Source organism: Podarcis muralis, chromosome 1 (assembly GCF_964188315.1).
Source record: "Podarcis muralis chromosome 1, rPodMur119.hap1.1, whole genome shotgun sequence".
NCBI lineage: Eukaryota > Metazoa > Chordata > Lepidosauria > Squamata > Lacertidae > Podarcis > Podarcis muralis.
Window position 1 is genome coordinate 35971485 of NC_135655.1, and position 23859 is coordinate 35995343.

General features: G+C 39.5%; 1 protein-coding gene across 2 annotated transcripts in view; it reads right to left on the minus strand.

Annotated features, from left to right (window-relative positions):
• The window catches only part of SCFD1 (sec1 family domain containing 1), a 41786-nt gene that overhangs the window by 17449 nt on the left and 478 nt on the right, over positions 1–23859 (minus strand). The window contains exons 2-14 of one of the 2 annotated variants that reach the window (XM_028721467.2): positions 22289–22359; positions 20425–20513; positions 19513–19603; positions 17283–17405; positions 16915–17002; positions 16176–16265; positions 14367–14422; positions 11137–11222; positions 10648–10747; positions 5927–6066; positions 4695–4785; positions 3728–3801; positions 2518–2599 (exon numbers count right to left, since the gene is read on the minus strand). In XM_028721467.2, coding sequence (XP_028577300.1) covers positions 2518–2599; positions 3728–3801; positions 4695–4785; positions 5927–6066; positions 10648–10747; positions 11137–11222; positions 14367–14422; positions 16176–16265; positions 16915–17002; positions 17283–17405; positions 19513–19603; positions 20425–20513; positions 22289–22359 — 1181 coding nt within the window. The remainder of the gene's footprint in view (positions 1–2517; positions 2600–3727; positions 3802–4694; positions 4786–5926; positions 6067–10647; positions 10748–11136; positions 11223–14366; positions 14423–16175; positions 16266–16914; positions 17003–17282; positions 17406–19512; positions 19604–20424; positions 20514–22288; positions 22360–23859) is intronic. The other variant, XM_028721474.2, reaches the window with a different exon arrangement.

The window sequence follows — 23859 nt, forward strand, 5'->3', positions numbered from 1 at the left end:
AGGGTTTTTACCATCAGAGCCTTGTGCCTCCTTCCCAACGCCCAGTGCCTCCAGCTTTGGGAAGGCAGCATGAGGGCTAGGGGAGGGGAGGTCAAATTTTGGGCTTCTCCTCCCCCTTGGCACGACAAGGCCCGCAGGTTCCATGCTGAAGTGCTCTTGCAGCCCACTTGGTATGAAAAGTTGGACTGCCCTGAGTTGGATGATAGATCTGTCTTTTATTTTTCTTTAATAATCTCCCATCTTGAGACAGAAAGGGGACACACTAATAATTTATTCTACCTCTGCAGTGTCAAAAGCATCCACTTCAGAAAGGACATCAGATTTCTGTGCCTTGGAAGTGGGAGATAGTCAACCATGCAATTATTTCCAAACCACATCCTGCCTTGGAATTTGATCGAAGTCCAGTGTAAAATGCTGCTGTCAATGACCTGCCACCACTTTCCCAGAAAAAAAAGGTGACAAATAAGGCATCAAATAAGGACTCAACGTCACCCACTGCACATTTGACTTCAATCAAATTCTATGGAAATACTGCACTATTATTCAGAACTCATAAAGCTTTCATAAAATGTTCCATGTCAAACACTGCAGAAAAAAGTGATATTGCTGTCAAATCCAGAGGAGGGGAAATAGTGTGTAAATAATAAAAATTCTTTCAATTAAAATTACACTAATTAGGTGCATTGCTGAAGGTGGGTATTCATCCATGGTATTGTTTTAGGTTACATAGATTGGGCAGCTGGCGATCACAAATTTTCAAAATTCAACCGACGTAAATTATTCTTTGTGAAGTTATTATCAGGAACCAATAAGCTTTTTAAAAGGAAAGCAGTGGATAAAAATTGCTTGGGTTAGCTATTTCTGATAGTGTAGTTGTTCTCCTAAAAGCAGCATGATATACAGGCATAGCCTTCTGCTTAAACCTTTTCCTCTCTTTTTTTGTTCGTAAGATGAGAATATGATCTGGCAGAATACTAGCTTGTGTCTAAGATCATTTCTGAATAAGATAAAAATAAGTTTCTTATTCATTTTTATCAAACATGAGATGCTGTAGCTGTTTCAATTTTTGTTAACACTGTACATTCCAAAAATGTAGCCTATAAATTGACAACACAATGATATTCTCTATGAAAAAATGAAGGCTAGAACTTTAAAACTGGCTATGTTTTTCCACCCGAAGAATGACCCCTGCTTTAAATAATAGAACCAGGATTCCAAAATTGAACTAATGTATCCCTTCAGAGTCCTGAGAAAACAAAGTTCATTTTACAGTACAGTGGACGCTCGGGTTGCGAACGTGATCTGTGTGGGAGGCACTTTCGCAACCCCCAACATCCGCAACCCACAGCCCGTGTCTGTGCATGCACGGGTTGCGATTCAGCGTGTCTGCGCATGCACCAAAAACCAGAAGTAACCCATTCCGGTACTTCCGGGTTCGGAACAGTTCACAACCCGAAAATGCGCAACCTGAAGCATCTGTAACCCAAGGTATGACTGTACTCATATTTTTAGCTCCAGATTGAAGATGAGCGATAGTACTTTGCCTAAATTCATGTAGAGTGTTTGTGGCTGATGGCAAATTTGCATTAGTCTACTGTTTACACTATTGGCTGCCAAACTGCACCAGTTCTCAAAAATGCTGGAGATGATGGTAGTAGCTGCTAATGATTCAGACTGTCATGAAGGGGTGATCCTGCGAGCAAGTGCTGCTGGGTGGGGCCCCTTAGGCAGGTGGTAACAATTAGTCTCCTAAAGTGGGAGCATGTGATGGGGCTGGCTGGTTGCCTGCATCCCCCAGCCCCTATAAATCATTGAGTTAACTTGCCGGGGGCAGGAGAGAACATGTCGTTTATTAGATTTGTTGTTTGATGCCCTGTAACTTTTGCCAAGGAAGATGCCAATAAAGCCTGGTAACCCGCTCAGTGCCTGCGTGTAATTGATGAGTAGCCTGGAGGGAGGAACTGGGGAGCCGACTCCCTCCATGACACAGACAACTATGGTTAAGTTTGCACAGCGAGGAAGTGGAACATCATTGCCTATCCATGTAAACTGCAATACTTGATACTGACAAGTACATACAAGCAGAATTACACTCCTCACTCAAGGCACTTAGGATGAATCCAGCTCAAGCAATTGTTCACTATAACAGCTCTTATCTACTGTCTCTCTTCCCATCAAAAATCTCTGCTCTCCCAGTTTCCTTCCCTTGCTCATAATAAGGCTTCATCAGTGGCAGCACCACAGCTATAGGAATAGCCCCTTCCCCAAAGGAAGCATAGCAGATCATTTCAGTGGTTCGCTTAAGCGCTCTGCAAAAATGTTAATTTTTGTCTGGCATTTTAATTTGATTGTGATAGATAGTATCTTTCTTGTTTTTTTTTGCTGTTAACTTACTTGTTCCTTCTTCTAAAAATGAAGTTATTGCAAATGTTTTACAGAAGAACACTGATTTCAGAATATTTAGTATGTTAGAAAGCTTCATGATTAATGAGCTTCAAATAACTCTATTTTCCATACCTTTATGTGTTCCAGAACAGCTGTTGCCACATTTGTGTGAAGATCTATGAGCCTCTTCTTTTCTAGAAGCTCTGGAAGAGAGCTGAAGAAATTACATACAAACTAACTGTCCGCACTATGTAGTCCAATTCAACTCCATATTTAGCAACCCAAAATATGATATACATATGAGGGAACAAGATAATACTTTTGAGAGACAGTAGTACGCTCAAATCAGCAGCTTCTGAGATACAGGAAATGGAAATCCAAAACAAGTTTAGGTTCTCTGTGCCAAGACACACTTTAGACCACCAGCCTCTTCCAGCCTGGTATTCTACAGATGTTTTGGATGACAACTCCCATCAACCTCAGCCAACATGACATCACGAAGGACAGAATTGTAGTCCAAAATGTCAGGGGGAACCAGGCTGGGAAAGGCTGCCTTAGGCCCTACCTTGCTCTATTCACTGGCTCTGTGATAAGAGTTCCCAAGTATGTGACTTGGGGACAGTGGGTGGGGAGGAACTTGACTGGAATCACCAGCCACTGAAAAGTTTTAAATGCCTCTAGGAGTCTCCACCTATAAACACGCACCTGTGATATCTGAGGCCTTTGGTCACTTGGGAAGCAAGCCAAAAATAACAGTACCACCAGAGAAGAGATATGGAAGCTTGCTCGGGTGAAGGCAAACACACAGGCAGGCAGGCAGGCAGGCAGGCAGAACAGGCAATTTCAGCGGGCCATACATTGAGGCTCCCTGGCCACTGCCAGCACAGCGCAGGCAGGCAGACAGATGGGAGTGAAATGCGCTGTGCTGGCAGTGGCCAGGGAGCTGCGATGCATGGCAACCTCAAAAAGTCTGAAACCGATATCACAATCTGAACTTCGTACCAGTTTCAGACAAAGAATCGAAATATCACCCAGCTCTAGCACAGGATCAGGATACTGGATATGTAAATCCTATTTCTCCGCCCCTCAGCAAATGTTACAAGATGTAATCTGTAGTGGTATGATTTCAATAATCAGACTTCCCAATCTTCCCAGCCTATAATTTGGCACCCATGTTATCTTATATCATTGGGGTACACTAGTGTGTCACAGTGTTATGCTTCTACTATGGAACATACTCTGGAGAGTCAGTCAAGTATCCTTAAAACTGAATAAGAAAGAAAACCGATTAAATGACAAGTCTTTTGCAAGCACTTAAGAATGCTTCAGTAATATTGCTTACCTAACAGCTGAAGTTAGCTTAGCTGTGTTATCAGAAAGCATACTTATTGCTCCCTCATCTTCACCTTCTAGTCCCTGGGAAGAAAAATAATTTCAAAAAAACAACCACCATATATACTTGAAGAACAAAAATATGGTGAAAATCCAGTTGAAATATTGAACTTTATAACAGAAGAACCACAATTCAATTTTACACAGGTTTTGAAGAAAGATAAACCTAGGTCTACTGGTTTATATATTTGTTTCATAGAATTTATATATCACTTAACTGGAAAAATAATTTCAAAGCAGTTCACAAAAATCACAAAAAAGGATTGAAAATACTGAAACATTTTCAAGTCTCTTCTGTGAATGGCTCCCTAAAATATGATTACCAACACAATGGGTGAATGCAGACTTCCAACAAGCCCTCTGCCAGACCTTAAAATTACCTCAAAATATAGAGATATTGTTCACTGCTTTCCTAGTGTTGTTGGCTGCCGTCTGCATCAAAAGATACAGTGTGCCTCCAGGGATGAAGTCAAACCACTGGAGAATACCAGCACCTGCTGGGGGGCTGCAGAGACCAGTAACATGTAACTGCTGCCTCCTGTCTCCTCCAGCACCGAAGGGATTTCTTTGGGGTACAAGCCTGGACAGTGTGTATGGAGGTCCTGGGCTGCCCAGATGAGACGACCCCCCCTCTCAGCCCCGCTGATGTGGTCCAAATGAAAGCAGAGCAATACATCTGGCACAAGCTTGGTTGCAGGAGTTGTTTTCCATGCATCTCTTAAAAGTGCAACCTTGTTAGAGGTTTAAACTCCAGTCCTAATAGGGCTGTGCTGCATTGCCTCTCCAGTCCTCCCAACTCCCCCTTCCTGTGCATTTACTTCCTGGAAACACCCAGTACATTTCTTGAATGTCAACATTTTAAAGCACTGTATAAATTCCAAGAATAATATTTTAAGTTATATATAAGCAAATCTTACCATTATACTTTTAAGCCTCTTGACTTCATCTTCCTGAGCTCTGTAAGTTTCTAGCTCTTGCTGAACCGACTCGGCTACCTCTGGGAAAGGGCTAAAGAGATTATGTAGGCACTGTTTAAATCTACACTTTAAATTAACACAGTCTGTAAAAAACCCGGCTTCCATAGTCCTTTATTCACTTTCATTCAGCCCACCAACCCTTCATCGCAAACACACCTGGGGCTGCACACAGTAACTCAGTACCCTTCTCTTTTCTCCTTGTTAAAACTGTTGTTTTTTAAACGAACCCTCACTGTCTCTCCATCCCTGCTTTACTCAAACCTCAATTTTCTTCTCAGTGTCCCTCTGCCTAACTTCTGCCATTGTTTGAGCAGTCCAGCAAGAAGGACACTGAAAATTGGCTGTTTTAAACCTCTTCTTCTTCTATTCCTCAGCTGCTTCATGTGAGAGAGATAAACAATGTGAAGCCTTCAAACATTTCATAGTAACTTCCCACAATTATGTCTTTCACTTCTCGTACCCTGTGTTGTCTTCGACATGACGTTCTAGATTCAATGTAGTAATTTAGAAGGTATTTTATTAACAAGCAAACACCAATCTATGTGTAACACCCATCAAGTGACCTTAGTCTTCTGTAACTGAATAAGCTAACTGACAGATTTGCTGTTAAGATTTTATTCATCTTAAATATAGAGTAACATATATCATCATGTTGTGTAAAGAAGGCTGCAAAACTGGAGAGAGGAGGAGGCATGAAAATGGGAGTGGTCTGTGTGCAAGGGAGAGGAGGGTGGAGGAGGTGCAAAGGGGGTTAAAAAGGAGGGAATAAGAGGAATGGGATTGAAGCAGGGGCATGAAAGGGTCTGTAGAATAGAAGGGGGTGGCTTCATAGACAGGCAGAAGGTGAAAAGGCTGCTTAGTAGTTGCAATGTGTGGGATGAGAAAGATGCAAGAAGTTACTATGGGGGTTATTTGTATTCAAGGAGAGTTGAACAAAAGGAAGTTGGGGTGAAGGTGAAAATGAGTGCAAAGCAAGCCTGAAGAAGAGAGACGTGGCTTTGGAAATGGGGTTAGGAAGGTGAACAGTGACCTCTGTAGTGGCATGAGGTGGGAAGGGGTTTGATGTGGTGGGGAATGGCAGAGAGATTGGTAAGTGGAGTGAGCAGGGGCAAAGCCCCTAGTTAGTAATAGACCTTGAAGCAGAAGTAGTTAATTTAAAATATCCAGCTTACCTTCCTTTATGCTTCTGCCAAAATTTATCAGCTGCAGTTAAATCATATGACTTTTTATTTTTTTTCTTTGGTCTAGCACCTGCTGGGGAATTTTCCATTCCTGAAGACTCTTCCAAAACAACTCTGTTCAAATGAAAATCCTTTAAAGAAAATTATATGGATTAAACATTTTTGCCTGCTGCCCCACAATGGAAAGCAGAATATTCCTAATTCAAAATGGGATTATAAAAAGGGCAACTGTTGAATGTGATTCTGAATATGCAGAGCAAATGAAATCTCATATTCTTTCTATTAAATATGACATTTTAAACGCTGCCTCAAATTGTGCTAGTTTACTTGTAGTCTACTCTTTGTACAAAAGCTTTAAGAATAGATATTATTATTATTATTGGCTTTTTCCATTGGGCAACTGTTGCAACTTCTGAATATTACAAAACATTATTTGGCTATGTTTCTGCAAAACATTCAGATGCTTTTTAATTTGCCTCCTTCCTCTTTTGTTCTGAGAATGCCCAGGTAATCCAAGACAACCTGGGAAATGGGAGGGGTGGGGATGGAAGAAAATATACATTGAAAGTGAGAGAAAATAAGGTTCTCTTTTTTCCTTGCTGTGGATTACCCTCTCATCCTCTGAACTGGAGTCTGCATTGTATGAAGAACAGATTGGAGATGGGATAGAGAAAAGAGAGACAAAGGGAGTTCTTTAATTTTGCCCATATCTATCTCCTCTCGTTCCTGGAGCCATTTCAGGCAACACAAATGAAAGGCACCTCTGGATTATTATTATTCTTCAATGCATTTACACCCCACATTTCCTCACACAGTTGGTGTTTGGAGAATTAAAAATGGCATCTCCCGCTTAGAAGCTGCAGCTACCAGTGCAACTCTCTGTAATTGTTTCTTACTTTAAAAAAGATGGCTAAAAGTTAGTAACTGTCCTTACTGTTCTTTTTCTCTGCCTAGCAAAAAGTCAAAATGGAAGAGTCACACATTATATTAAGCACTACACACAGCTATAATAAGTATTTCACACTGGCATATGATTGTGTTCAAATAATAGCATAGAATTGTAGAGCTGGAAGGAACACCAAGGGTCATCTAGTTTAACTCCATGCAATGCAGAAATCACAACTAAAGCATCTATGGCCATCCAACCTTTGCTTAAAAACCTCCAAGAAAAGAGAGTCCACAACCTCCTGAGGGAGACCGTTCCACTTTCAAACAGCTCTTACTGTCAGAAAGTTTTATCTGTTGTTTAGTCGGAATGGCTCCTAACTTGAAGCCATTGGTTTGAATCTTACTCTCCAGAGCAGGAGAAAACATGCCACTACAGAGAAGGTCCATTCTCATGTTGGTCCTGAGTCATTTAACTCGTTATAGGTCAAAACCAGCACTTTGAATTGGGTCTGGAAACTAAGTGGCAGCCAAACCAGGACTGGCATTATATGCTCAAATAGTCTTGCCCCGGTGAGCAACCTAGCCACCAAATTTGGCTCTTCAATGGCTTTAATTCAACAGCAAATGGGAGGATACTGCAATTTTCCAAGCATTTTCTCCTTATACTGACTGGCATTATTATACTTCAGCTCCATCTATTTTCCCAATCAAAAATATGGTAAAACTTTTGCATCGGTGTAGGAAGAACAGACTCCAACGCTTCAGGTGGTAGGGATGAAATGGGGGAGATGAAGATGTCCCATGGACTACTCAGTTCATAAGAACAGAAAGAGGATCTAACAGACCGATACTGCCATGGGAGGGGTGGGGAGAAAAAGAGAGAAAAGAGTTGGGTAGGAGAGCGCCAAGCCTACTCTTTGCTTTGCTTGACTCCTCTAGTAAAGAACTGAAATATATTAATGTGAATTATGGGGAAATGTCTACCCCACTCAGGAGAAGAAAAATATTTTCTGTACTTTCACAGAACACAAGTTTCTGACTCCCAATGAAAAGAGTAATGCAATTCTCCACAGATCAACCTGTTTATAAGCAGCAATGGTACAGTTATGACCTAAACAGATGAATTGCTATAAATATGTAGCTGGAATGGCATTTGGTTCAGCATGCCACAATCTCCCTTGAGTGCATCAGCCAAGAGAAAAATGAACATTGATTTACATAAAGAAGAAAAAACTTATGTAACTTTTTCCCATTACAAAAATAAAAATTCTATAAAAGGGATAAAATGCCCCTAAATAAATTATACTAGCTTTATGAAGTATTAATTCTGAAATTCTACTTGTATGTCAGAAATGTTAGGAAAACATCTATAAACTCTATTTAAAATGTTTCCCGGAAATATGCTTTTAAGAAGTGGTTATTATTTGAATTTCAAAGGTAACTGTATCCTAAAAACAATTTCATATTTCGGAACCCCCACCTGCTTTAAGACATAATATACATTTTCTTGAAATAGTTTATTTTTATTAAGATATGTGATCAGTATTCTCCATAGGCAAGACTATAATGAGTGTCTGTGCAGATGGAGCGTTGTAATAACATGCTGTTGAATTCCACCCATATTTTATTGTATTACAATTTAAATACCATACAAATCAAAATATTATAAATTAAAAGTAGCAGCAAATATACAATTAAAAATCAATACGAATGTTTAATGTGATGCATATGCTGTCTTCAATCACAAATGCACAAACATACCATAGACCACCTGAATAAAGCTCGCAGACCACTAGTGGTCCATGGACCACAGTTTGGGAATCTCTGGTTTGGGTTCATAAACAAAAATGAAGGATTTTTCAAAAAGAAAGTTAATATGCCCAGATTGGTAGCATGGGGAGTTGTCAAGTCTTAAAAGACTGATAAATTTATTATGGCATAATTTATGTAAGTGGACTCTAGTCTAGTTACATGTAGATGTAGAGGCCTAAAATAGTCTAACAGGGCTATATCAGCTCTGGTTAACAGCTATCCATAATTCTTTAGGTTTTCTTTTCCTAGTTAAAAAACAGCAACTTATAACCACAAGACTGTCTTGTTATTCTTTGAGTTTCTTAATATGGAACATCTACACCATCTTGTGGTGATGAATAATATTTTAATGTTTAATGTTGATAGTTGTGTTATGAACTGAATAGGAATTATAAAACAGTACTAAATATTATTCTGATGATATGTGCAAACTTCATGAAACATTCAAACAGTAAACTAAAAGCTTTTGTTACAACAGGTAAAAATGATCCTAAGTATTGGCTATATTTTATTTATTGGCTATATTTTATTTAAATTTCTATACCTCCCTTCCTCTAAGGATCACAGGGCTGTTTACAATATAAAAACTCAAAAACACATAACATAGAAAAAAACAGTTTAAAAGGCCATAGATTTTTTAATTAGCCAAAGGCCTGGAAAATGAGGAATGGTTCCTATAGATATGTAACAAAGGCACCAGGCGAGCCTTCTAGGAGAGCATTCCACAAATGGGAAGCCACCACTGAAAAGGCCAATTCTTGTGTTACCTCCCCTCCAGACCTCTTGCAGAGGAGGCACACTAAGAAAGGCCTAAGATTATGATTGCAGGTTTGGGTAGGTCCATATGGGGAGAGGAATTATTAAGTTATTGTGGTCCCAAGCCGTTTAAGGGTTTATAGGTCAAAACCAGCACTTTGAGTTGGGCCCGGAAAATTAATTGGCAGTCAGTGAAGTCAGGCCAGGATTGGTGTTTTATGCTCAAACTGTCTCGCCCTGGCCGCTGAATTCTGCAGCAGCTGAAGTTTCCGAACCATCTTCAGAAGTAGCCCGACATATGCGTTGCAAAAATCTAATCTAGAGGTTACCAGAGCATAGCCAACAGAAGTTAAGCTATCTCTGTCCAAACAGGGGCACAGCTAGGCTACCAGCCAAAGCTGTTGGAATGCACTCTGGACCACCTAGGCCACCTGAGCCTCAAGCAACAGCAATAGATTGAGATGTATCCACAAGGCACATTCCCTCTTCTTCAGAGGTACTGTAACCTCATCGAGTACAGGCCACCTTCCTGTCTGGCCTAAAGGAACCACCCATTAACAGTGCCTCAGTCTTATCCAGATTGAGCTTCAGTTTATTAGCTCTCATCCAGTTTATTAGCTCTCATCTCATCTCATCTCACTGTTATTACTGCATCCACTATGCACATCACACAAGTTCAGTGGTCTACAAATATGGTAACCAACGCATATAAAATCCACCTCACCAGAAAGCAAGTACAAAAGTAATGTACTTGTAGAGCAGCAAGTGAAAAACCAATCTCACTGACTACTAGAAATAATGAATGGTTATGAAGTCCAGCCAAAATTTGAGGAATTTGACAGCACAACTGTCATTATGTGAAAGTTAGGTAGTAAACAAATTTGTACTACAGCAGACCACAACCTCAAATTACATTCATAAACAGTTATAGTGGGAGGGAAATTATGGTTCAAACTAACAGCTGTTTTGCACATATAAGGATTTCTGTTTTCCTTTATGTGGAAAGAAATGGGTTCTTAGGCAGTTTTACCAGCCATGGATGGGGAATCTGTGGCTCTACAGATGTTGTTACTCAAACAGTTCTAGCTAGCATAACTGATGGTCAGGGATGATGGGAGTTGTCACCCAATGCTATCTGGAGAGAAACAATTTCCCCATTCCTGTCTTAAGGCAAGCACTGAACCAAAGTTTTACATTATTGAGCTGGTAATAATAATAAAAAAAGAATATATAGTCACAAAAAACAAGTTTCTTACCAGTACATCGTGCACTAAGGCTTGGTAGGTCCAAGTATGGTGTAGAGGAGTTGCCAAATCGATGTTTCTGTCAACAAGTACTAAGAGAGGTCTCTGGAAACTAAATAAAAATATTAAGTTAATAACCTGAAACATATTTGGAATATTTCTGTGGCCAAATTCATTGCCAAACCCTGCAGAATAGTTACGAAATATGAAGCATTTTGCCACCTGCTATATAATAAATAATAATAATAATAATAATAATAATAATAATAATAATAATTTATTTATACCCTGCCCATCTGGCTTGGTTTCCCCATTTTAAAATCATTCCATCATTTTAAAATCATGTAGAATGTTTCTCTCTCCCTAGGATTTTAAATCCCAATATTGCTATATCTTCCAGCTAAGCAGATGAAAAGCAATGACATGCTGCAAATCTGCAAAGCATGAATACATATAGGACTTTAAAAAGGGCTGCTGAAAAATACAAGTAGATGTTGATACCTGAATTGTCCAGCTCCAAGTGTGTCACCTGTGAAAAGGCTGTTTCTGGCATCTCTGAGGTTCTCCCGGAGTTTCTTATCTAGTTTCTGAAAAAGATTTATCAGAGCTTTCATATATCCATAAAGGTAAAGGTAAAGGGACCCCTGACCATTAGGCCCAGTCATGACCGACTCTGGGGTTGCGGCGCTCATCTCGCTTTATTGGCCGAGGGAGCCAGCGTACAGCTTCCGGGTCATGTGGCCAGCATGACTAAGCCACTTCTGGCGAACCAAAGCAGTGCACAGAAACATCGTTTACCTTCCCGCCGGAGCGGTACCCATTTATCTACTTGTACTTTGACGTGCTTTCAAACTGCTAGGTTGGCAGGAGCAGGGACCCAGCACCCCGTCGTGGAGATTCGAACCACCAACCTTCTGATCGGCAAGTCCTAGGCTCTGTGGTTTAACCCACAGCACCACCTGCATCCCCATATATCCATAAATATAGCTAAATATAACAGAATGAACCTGTCAATTTCCCCACAGCCTATATGAGGACGAAGATGAAAATAATGAGAAAATGGTCTATGATGAAATAACGGTAGAGAGATAACCAGCTTGCGATTACCTTCTGGAATTGAAAAGGTGGGGTATAAATATCTCAATAATCAAAGAAAGCTGAAAGATCCAAACTTGAGAATGGAGCATTTTAGACTTACTGTGAATGCTCCTTTTGGGAATGTGAGGGAGACAATGGGCTCAGTAAACACTGGCTAAAGATCCACTACCCAGACATAGACAGGGGTAAGGTAATGAAAGTAAAAGCTTAGCAGCCAACCCTCACATCCTGCCTCCAGTTCCTGCCCTGTTGCCAAGTTCTTGCAGACCTTAAGGAAGTGAAAACCGGGAGACAAAACCAAGAGGAAATTCAAGAAGAATCGTAATCAGGAGAAGAAGAAAAAACTATGAAAAGGCATGACACAAAGAGGATGTCTGACAAGTTCAAATGTTGGTGAAATTGCTGATATAAAAAGGAGCCAACTGAAAAGGCAAGGTCAAATAGAAAACTGGATGCCACTCAACCACAAGGATTGGTCAGAAGGTCTTGTGTGTCCCCCCCAGAAGCAGCATTCACATTATTCAATGGTTTGTGCTCTGTGAGAGCCCTTCAGTAAACAATGGGATGTGCTCAAGCTACTCATCATAAACCAGGTAACTGTGCTACAAATCTCCAAAACAGAACCATTAGCAGAGTGAGCAGCAAATGCTGCTGAAGTCCTGGTGGAATGAGCTGAGCTGTGGTGTTTAAAGGTGAGGGATATGTTGGATCTCATAAGCCACTACAATAGATGTTGAAAGCTTTGCTAAGGTGGAGCAAGACAAACAGGATGTAACAAAGGCATGTGTCACTGTGGTAAAATCAGACATCAGATTTCCTGTACTGTTTCTTTTGCACAGCTAATCTTATTTGTTCTTGTTTTTCCCCCAGAAGGAATCTTGAATGCCCAGGCTGAGATAAACTAACCTATTCCAAGCAAGGCAGGGAAAGGAACTGGAGCCAATATGAGGGGTGGCTGCTAAACTCTTTCATTTTATTATTCCTGCCTGTCTTTGGATGGGACTGAACCCATTGTTTACTGAAGGGCTCCTGCATGCTCATAGAGAAATGTCATTTTCCTATGAGCCATCAAAATTTTGTGATAATGGTTACATTAGATGTCCCACTTAGCTAACACTTCCATTGTTATTGTGATGACTATGTGAACAGCATAGACACCTTTGGTGTCACTTTTATTGCATAGCAATGCTACACCATTCTGTGATCTTTTCTTTTACATGTGTTACCGTCTTTGAAGGCTGAGTGTTCATACACTCCCTCCAAAACGATTTAAGTTCATCTACATTCTGCCTTTATTCTTTCATGGAACTCTTGGAAGTGTACACAGGGTTCTGATATTATCTCCCATCCAAACACTAAGGCGATCCAAATCTTTTCATAAGAAAGCTTCATGAAACAACAAAGTCTTAAGTTGGCACCGAAACTCAGTACAGACTGTGCCAGATTGCTTTTTCTATACAAAAAGCACCACACTATCTCCTGTTGAGGACAGTCTGACACTGCCAGTCACCACTAGACATGCCTGAGTGGCATATTGCAAAGATTAGACCAGGTATAAGGAATAAGGTGATCTTTTAAGTACACTACCCCTAGTTCATGTACAAATACACTGTGTTCTCAGTTCATGCCCTTGAGAGGCACCAGATTACATATGGGAAATTTTTAAAAAGGGGACAAACAGGCCTTTCCACTTTACATCACAGCTATCTCCTCCCTTCCCAAGTATTACTGTTTTAAAAATATTCCACTATTGTTGCAAGCTAGCATAAGCTCAGTACTAACCCCACAATCTTATGCACACTTAACTGGAAGTAAGTCCCGCTGAACTGAATAGGACTTGTGTCTAAGTACACATGCATAGGGTTATGCTGGACCAATAAAGAAGCTCTATCTTACAAAGAACTCAATATAATTTAGAGTTCTTCCCATATCCTCAACCTTGTCTGAAGAGACAACACTTTCATATGCCACTAGCTTTCCTTCCTAGACTACAGGAGCGCATGCCAGGATGTAATCAAAGACACATGCACCTAGAAGCAAGGGGGCACTGCATACCCAGGTCAGTTAAGAGGCAGCTAGCCAAGAACAACATACAATCCAAGACATGGGAAGTACTCAAAGGTGGTGGAATACTCCATGATGGAGAAACCACCACATCAACCTAACCTCTGCTGGCTTACCATTAGCAGGAGCTGGTTGAGCAGATTTTCCTGATAAGGCCTTTTAAAACTATTCCCTCCCACTGGAACCAATGGGAGGGAAAATAATTATGCCCAGAGTTTGCATACTTCTTAAATCGTGCACAGAGTGCACAAGCCTAAGGCTGGTTTATGTAGCACTAAACCATAGCTTAATGCTATGTCCAAACCCAGAAATTCTACTGCACATGTCTTCCTAAGAATTGCAGTGGATAAAAACATTCTTAGATTGTGTGTGTTTAGCTTGGGACACACAAGTGGAGTTACCATGACAATGTAAAGTTACATTGACCGTTCTGTCTCCTCTGTGATATAGCTCAGTAAAAACAATTGTCTGTCTGCTGTTCGGCTTTCAGTTAAACAGTGATTCTCCCTTCATGATGCCTGTCATACATATTTCAAAAATTAATTCAGTTGGGATATTTCACAACTCACCACTGCCACCATTTCTGCTGCTGTTCCCCTTGAACATCGGATTATTGGAATAGCTCCTATTAAAAAATAAAAATTGATTTTTTGGGGGAAATGCTGTTATAGAGTCTACTATGTTTCTTTTAGGATAAATGGTTTTTATATTGCCTGCTACCAAGTTAATTTTATTAAATAAATATGGGTTAATAATATTTAAACAAAGCTTATGAAAACTTTCTAAAGTGCTGAGAAATTCCCTTATTCAGAGGGAATTTTTGAGCATTTTTTAAAAGGCTAGCCAATAGGAGATAGCTAGACACCTCTCAAGCTGTTAAATGTACTTCTTAGTTCTTCAAAGGGATCATTTTGCAGACCTAATACAGGACATATCTACTTTATATCTTCCAGGAGATTTAAGTAATTGAATTGTTGGAAACCACATTCTGAAACATCACATCTTGAGTGACAGATTATCACTGTCATAACAGGACATGCAAACTTAAATAGGGAAGCTTTTCCTGAATAATTCTTAATTTTTAATCTTTAGCCAGATACAGATGGGTAAATTGTAAGCTCTGAGTTCAAACAATTCATATATCAAGAGCATCTAATATCTATCAGTATCTTTAATTCCTACAAATTATTAAATGTTCAAAGAGAATAACATGAAATCATATCATACTGTTGCTGTCCTCGGTCTAGGACACTATTTCTTTTTTGACAACATTTACAGAAGAAATCCTTATTTTACAAAGTCCAAGCCAGTGCAGAAATGAGGTTGTATCCAATGAACTGTTCCACCAACGCATGGACTTCCACTTCTCGCAAACCCTCTCAAATCTGTTCTCCCAAGTCTCTGTAGCAGATTCAGGGAGGTGTGCAGGGAGAGGAGCAGTGGAACAGAAAGAACCTTTTCTCAATTACTTTGCTATACAACACCCATAGGGTTGGATCCACAAAATCCAAGTGGAAGTGGGTGGGCAGAATATGATTTCTCCATAGCAGCTCCCAAAAGCCTCTCCAGAGGTCTGGAGGATACTGCTGAATGCAGCAGGAAGCTGAGGGCAAAGGGGAGGTCCCTGAAAATGTGAAAATTTCTGCATGAGCAAATTCACTTAACTATTGATCTGTACAATTCCTACGCTTTCTTCTCCTCTCTTCCAGCTGAATTCACCCTACTTCATGTTTCACTACTATTCATGGTGCAAAATTATTTGTGTGCCAATGTTAATTTCAAGCATGATGAACCATCTTCAAATTCTTTTTTGAAACTCTGCTTTATACAGTGGTGCCTCGCAAGACGAAATTAATCCGTTCCGCAAGTCTCTTCGTCTAGCGGTTTTTTCGTCTTGCGAAGCAACCCTATTAGTGGCTCAGCGGATTAGCACTATTAGCGGTTTGGCGGCTATTAAAGGCTTAGCGGCTAAAAGGCTATTAGCGGCTTGGAAAAAGGGGGGGGGGGGCGAAAAAAATAAATCACAAGACTTGCAAGACATTTTCGTCTTGCAAAGCAAGCCCATAGGGAAAATCGTCTTGCGAAGCAGCTCAAAAACGGAAAACCCTTTCGTCTAGCGGGTTTTCCGTCTTGCGAGGCATTCATCTTGTGGGGCACCACTGTAACAGCATTTGAAGCTGGTTTGCAAACTCTAGGAATAGGTAACCATGAATAGAGCTCAATTCTGTAAAAACAATTCAGGGCACTGGGCATTTTTGAGGAAGAGGCGGCTCGCTTTATCGTAACCACCTCCTTCGAATGACATATGACTTAATGGTAGAGGGAATTTCACAGCATTCCTTACAGAGGTATGATATTTAAGAAACCAACATACTTACCAAGTGTAACAAAAAAACAGAAAAGGCTGTCTACAATTGTATCCATTACAGTCTCCATTTCTGTGTCTGTTATATCTGGTCTGTTGATGGCTGCAATACCAAAAAGGGAGAGGAGAAAAAAATCAGATTACTGTACTGTATAGATTATGCCTATGTGTCATTCACTCTAGATTAAAAGCTGAAAATTCTAGCAGACCAAAACAATTTTAAAATTCCAGGGTGTATCCAATGCTGTCTGTTGTGTGAGAGGTTATCACCTTAATCTCTTCCCCCTGCAGCCTTGCGTGCACCCTCAAAATTTGTCCCAAAGGGATGAAGGAGAGGAAGCAAATTTTTTGGGGGGGGGCACGTAGGGGACTGCAGGGGTGATGAGAGGAAGCAGCAACCTTGTCGCATGAGCAGCAGTCTGATTGCATGTTGGATTCTACCCTCCATTTATGTTTCTTGCCTGATAGTAAAGATATATATCCTGGGTCTATGACACAAAAATAAGTTACTCGGTCTAAACAGCAGAAAGCACTTTATGTGCTTACTTTCATAAACTTCAATAATCCATTACAGCTCAATAATAAATGTAGGCAAGTAATCAAGGCGAATAATGGAAAATGAAATCAGTAGCAAAACACCACACCGTCACCAGCATTAGAATGTCTGGGTGCACATACAGAATTACACCATTATGTTCTCTTAAAATGCTAGACGTTTAACAAAATAACTGTTTTTAGAATAATCCACCTACCACGATACGAAACAAGCTCCTTGTTTTGATTGCATAATAAAAACATATCATCTTCCAAAGTAATGAAGTTGAGATATTGGTCAAAAACCTATACATCAAAACAAAGGGATCATTAGTAAGAATAACATGTAAATGATTAGTTTATATTGAATCACTACTATATCAAAACATTATTTTTATTTAAGGAACAACAAGGGCTTATATGCAATAGCAGTATTATCTTTGCAAAATAGTTCCAACCTGCACAAACTGAAATACCCAATTTTGCCAACTCCCAACTTAAGAACCCCACACTCCAAAAAACTTGTTGAATCAGTTTTGAAAGTAACAGGTACTCCAATATGAATGTTTGGAATAATGTACTTTACCTTAGCTACTTGTGCTACTGCACTGGCACCCAGAGCAGCATTTGCAATATCTTCCAGTTTACTTCTTGAAATGGCAGAAATAAAATTTAAATAATAATATTCGTAAAGTTGGTTTCTAAGATCCTGAAAGAAAAAAAAATGAATGTTAAAAACACCAGAATTTTTTTTAACAAGTATACTTTAAAAATGAAAGCCTTTACTATACAGTAGTGCTTCTAAAAATTAATCTCCTTTAAGGCAGCATAACCCATGCCAATAACAGACAATATATACAATACTAGGGAGTTTTGCAGAAAATGTTCTTCTGAAGTGTCAGTGTTTAATCTGCAGTGTCCCAAAGCTTAGTTTGAGGTGCACATCCCCAGTCCTATATTCATTTGTATGTATGCTGACATGTGGGAAGCATGCTCGAATGTCTCATGCAAATAAAATAAATAAAAAACTGGGCAGAACACAGTGGTATGTGGTTTCATTTGTAATCGCCCCAAGTTTAGTTAAAATTCTTGCTCCTTACTTGCCAGTGGTCTAGGGTAATCATTTGTCAAGTTCATATTCCACAAATACAATGCTTTTGACTGGTGAGAATGTGTGCATCTCTGAGTGGACATCACTCCTGGTTATTAAGATGTCTAACATGGGATAGAATAAAGCTTATTCAGAAAAGCAGTTATTCTGTTATTTTGATAAGCATGGGTAAAGCAGCTTCCCATTTAAGGTTATCCAAGTATCCACACTTCAAACCAAAAATTAACAGAATATGCCATTTCTTTATTTAGCCTGTTTTGACCCTAGTAAGAAACTTTTCTGCTGAGCTCATTTGGGTAAATTTTGAATATATTGATTAGTTTATTTTTCTGCACATTGTGTTATTGCATCTGTCCTGGATTAGATCTGTCTAGAGAAGAACTCAGTCTGAGATTTGAGTTTAAAAGCCTCTGCAGTGTCTGCATGTGTCCTGCAGGTGTCAGCAGTGTTAAATTGATATGCTGGACATTCATTCACTAAAAACTGCAATCCTAAATTGCACCAATACAAAGGTTGTGGCCTGCCCTGTATGGGCTTTGATGGGAGAAAAAATTAATCTATGCAACCTGATTATATATAATTCCACTCATACCACCTGTTGCCTCAGCTTGTATAATATACATTAAATCTACAGGAATGGGGCATAATGAATCATTTTCATGGTCATGGTTCCAGAAATCACTCCAAAAGATATCTCAGATTATGAAATGTTACATTCAAATCACCTGAAAAGCTTAATCAAATTAAGAATGTTGCAACAATTCTGGCTCACTCCCTTTACAAAAGGTGAAAATCATATTGTCATAATGCTCAGAGGTTGGGGTAAAAGAGAATGAAGGTTTTTTTCCCATGTGAAAAGGAGATTTGAGTTATACCTGATATTCACTGCTATATCAATTTCTGGATTTTAAGAAAAAGTTAAGCAAGCCAGCTAGTGTTACAAACTGAGATATGAAAGCTAGGAGCTAAATGCACCTTAAACCTAGGTTATGGGTGCAATAACGGAATGTCTAGGCAGACTTTTTTATAACAAGAATGCAAAGCTGAAAATGAATGAACTGCAGCTAAAATATTATGCTCATTTTTCACATGATCTGGTCCTTCCCCTGCCCACCCCCCTAATATTCTTAAGAGGGTCTCTTCTACAGTCTTCAGAGAGTTGCTGGAAGTGGGGAGGCAGAAAAAGGTCTTCCTTTCCTTCCACTCTGCAGTTTGAAATCTTGGGCACAGTACTGCACCCAGAGCTCAGAAGCTGCTCATGCTAATGAAATTCCCTGTCACAAAATGAGCCTAGAACAATGGGAGCTTCGAACACTTGACACCTGATATATTCGTACACACTAGCACAGGTAGTAGATAGACTTTAAAACTGCAAGGAAAGTAGGGAATAATCATACAAGACAACACATTTGCAGGGGCTACAGCAGTAGCAAGCTGTCTCTCCTAACTGCCAATGACACTTAAGAACCTCTTTGATCCATAGCATAACCATTGTAAGTAGTAAGAGTATTTTCTAAGCAGTTGGCTCATCACTGGATTTGCTGATGTGGAGTACATGCTGCAAACAATGAAGTCACAGCCCTAACATCCATGCAGCTGAAGCATAAACACTACCTTTTATCTGGCAGTAAAACAAAGTCCAGTTTCTTGTGTTACAACATGAATTTTTAAACTCTTACAATGGACATTAAGCACGTCACACTACCTGGCACAGCCTGTCAATATTTTCCTCTGTTGGCATTACAAAATATATTGCTGGAACGTCTGGAATAGAATCTCGATCGGAGTGCAGAAGACTGGAAATAAAAGAACAAGCTTCATTTGTGAACTGTTTTACTCTTTCTTGAAACAAATGGAACAGCAGCAAAAAGCCCTAGAAACAAAAAAGGCTTCAACAGCTTCAATCCTATGCACACTTGCTTGGGCAGAGCTTGACCGTGCAATCAGCCTTCTTCCAAGTAATCATCTATTGGATTGGGCACACAGCACTTTCTACATAATTTGCTGATGCAGAAGTAATGCTAGTTTTTCTTTAATTGCAGTTTAACTGAAAGCCTGCCCAAGGAAGGTGTATTCCTTTCTCTCCTGTTCCCTTTTACTATAGTTAAGCAGTTTGTTGACCACACATCATGAATTGCAATCAAGGCTAACCACGGCATCTCAGTGTACCCATTCATAGCTTGTGTGATTAGTCTGAAAAAAGGAAAAGGAGCTGTCTCAGGTGTTTCAGAACTATGACTTGAAAAGGTAGATTGCATAGAAATAAGTATAATGAAAATATATTTTTCAGATATGCTCTTACTGTATGCCCAGTAACTTGCAAAATTAAAACTGCTTTCAGCCTTCTCTTAATTTTGTAATCAATGTAATGGATTTATGTACTGTTTTAGGTAAAGACTGGCATACATAGACATGCCAGAGCTTCAGTCTGCTCTTTACAAGAGAGAATACATCACTGTAAGCATAACTAGCATCCTTCAGCTTCCCATTATTGACCAGTTACCCAGCTGGTGGTTTAACATGCAACCTTATCCTCCTCACCATAAAAAAACCACATGTTTTTTCAAACAACGTATAAAGTAACACAACTGCAAAACGTATACATATAGATACATACAGATGTAAAGTAATGCCCATGTCTCTTAATTCTTTCACTGACAATAATGGAGATATTATATCTTGGCCAAATCTGTCATAAATGAGAACCTGCAACACAAAAATACCTATTAGCATAATTCCAGTAAGGAACTTGACATATTTGGGGGAGAGGATAGGACTCTTTTGAGGTCAACCAATCAGAGAGGAAGAAGAATGCTATGGTCAGATTTTATTAGTTGCATACACACTAAGCAAACTAGAAAGCAATGTCAGTGCATGGATCACCATTCACTTCAGTGGGGCCTGAGCAGAGGTTGTGCAGCAGCTTTTTGTCCATGAGCTTGTAATTATTTAACAGATAAAGGGGTCTTAAGCAACATTTCATATTTGAAGGAGTCAGTCACATTCTCATATGCTTTGAAATAAATACAGTGGTACCTCGGGTTAAATACGCTTCAGGTTACATACGCTTCAGGTTCCGCTAACCCAGAAATAGTACCTCGGGTTAAGATCTTTGTTTCAGGATGAGAACAGAAATTGTGCTCCGGTGGCGCAGCGGCAGCAGGAGGCCCCATTAGCTAAAGTGATGCTTCAGGTTAAGAACAGTTTCAGGTTAACAACGGACCTCCGGAACGAATTAAGTATGTAACCAGAGGTACCACTGTAATTTCCTTTAAAACAAATTATTATTTAAAAAATATGAAAACAACAGGAAAGCATTTAAAAATACTGTTTGACGTTGCAATTTTTTTAAAAAAATAAGGGCAGCCTGTCATGCAAAACCAAGAGAGAATATTTGGACATAATAACTAACCATGATTTATTGTGAAGGGAATAATTCTAGATGAACCATGGGCTAAAATGCTTTTCCTGCTCCCTCCAGTGCAGCTGAATTAAGGTTTCCCCCCAAGTTTTTGATTAAACACAGTTTAGTGTCTAAATCAATCAATCAATCAATCTCAATGTTATGTCTCAAGCTTCAACTGTACAGTGGTACCTCTAGTTACGAACTTGATTCGTTCCGGAGGTCCGTTCTTAACCTGAAACTGCTCTTAACTAGAGGAGTGCTTTCACTAATGGGGCCTCTTGGTGCTGCCGTGCTGCCGGCACCCGATTTCCATTCTCATCCTGAGGCAAAGTTCTCAACTCGAGGTAACTCTTCCATGTTAGCGGAGTTTGTAACCTGAAGCGTTTGTAACTGGAGGTACCACTGTATTTAATGTTGTTTGTCAAAACCAGGCAGCTTCATAATATATGGCTTGTTTCAAGCAAATCAGAGTTAAGATTAACTGGAGTTTCTCAGGGTCACACAACTCAGCAAGCCTCAAACAAATGAAAGAAAGAAAGAAAAAGCTTCAGAGCTCCTCATTGCAGCCATGCCAGAGAAGGAGGGAATGAGGCAATGTGCATCTGATGCTCACCTAGCTAGTTCCTGTCAGAATTAAAAAACTGTTTTATGATGACATCTGGACTTAAAAACCAACTGGAAAAAGTAACATGAACAATAAAGGCTGAAATGGTTCTATCATGCAACATTAAAAACACAGTCACAAACAATGTTTCTTAAACCATTAGTACAGTTTCCTCAATAAAATCCATCACCAGTGTCAAATACACTACCAAAGTAATTACTTCTATCTACTCAGTTACGTTTACTTTCACAGAGCTCTTCTTTATGCAGTTCTATGGGGTCACGAAGAGTAGGACACGACTAAACAACAATATAATTAAAACATTTTCATTTTCATTATCAGCAATTGGTCCAAGTCAACAACCTATTTCGTAAAGCTATAAAATGTCATTTTCAAGAACAAGGCAAATAAGTTAATTTGAAACTAGAAATGATTACCATGGATGTAAAATTGGCATATAGTTTGACTTACTTTCCATACTGGTTCACCTGTACTGTTTTTAACAGGTGGCACATTGAAATTCAACATACGTTTTAGAGCCACTGAAAATGAGAGAAAAGAGGATTTTGAATAGTTTTGAAAACGTATGACTAACCACATAAGAGAATGTTTTCAAAATATTGCAATCTGCCTATATGTTATTTAGAAATAAACAATGTTAGAGTTTATTTACTTGAGATTATTGTAGTCAAGCAGTATATAAATTGTTAAAGTAAAACAAATAAAGAGGCCATGGCTGTCTTATTTAAATTGATAACAACATTTGTCAAGATGTGTGGATATTGTAGCAACTGAAGAGACAAGAACCTAGGAGCAGAAACCTGGTCTTGTAAAATAACAGTACGTTTCCATTGTACTTCCTATGTACCAAAGCCTTCTTATACTCACGAGACATAAGTATGATGAAAATTGATGTGAAAGTCATATTAGATATTCCCAAGGCTCTACCCTGAGACTAAAACTTTTAAAATAATCCATGAACAAAAGCTCGAATGGGAACAAAATGGCAAAGGAGATTCAGCAGAAAGTGTAAAGTGTTGCACACAAGGGCACTGAATTTACATATATGCTGTCAAGTCCAAAATGGTAGTGACTTCTCAATATCTCTGACATAAGAAGAATGAAACTGTAATAAAAAATGTGTGTGTGTGTGTGTTGAAGTCTGATGAAGAAGTCTAGTCCTAAACCCAAACCCCGACATGGGTGAGTCCGTGAAGATTTCATACACCTTTGCAGTATGTGTTCAGACGGGTTTCTTGAAACATTTCTTACTAGTAAATATATGTTCAGTATGGAATGCTTTGGCAATTACAAGCCATTGGGACATACTACACCGACCTGCTTCTCACTAGATAACATAGGCAAATCTATTTGTTTGAAACAACCTTCCCCAGCCTGGTAACCCCCAGATGTTCTGGACCACAAGTTCAACCAGTGCTGATTGTGGCTAATGGGAACTAGTCCAAAAACAACTGGAGGACACCAGGTGGAGGAACTCTGACTTGAAGGGCTGTGCTTCAGTTGGGAGTAGTAACACCAGCCATCAAAATCACAGAAAAACACCCAGCCTAAAACCATCACGATCGCATCGATGACATGTTCAGAACTCCTCGGAGCACAGCTTGAAATGATGAAAACAATGCTGACTCTGATAAACCTTATATTTTCCTTTGAGGATGATGCGTGTAAGGTACTAAAGGGGCATTTCTTGGGGATCATTTGTTCTTGTATCTTCTAACAATGCCTTGCAAATTGCTTAACGCGGGTAGGCGGATGATGCAAAGGCTGCTTTTAACAACTAATGACTCCACTTTAAGTTTAAGGACTCCTTTGGAATAACTGTAATGTCTATGAAACTGTGACGGCAGTCTCTCTGTGGACGTGGTGGGGAGGGGTGGATTCCCCCTCCTTTTGTACCAACTTATAGGTCTATGTAGGTCTATGAAGTACCTACTGCCCTATAATCCCAAAGTGTTGTTGCTGTTCTTATAAAACCCGAGGGTTGGAGGCAGCGAAAGAAGAAACACAGCCGGGCTAGGAAA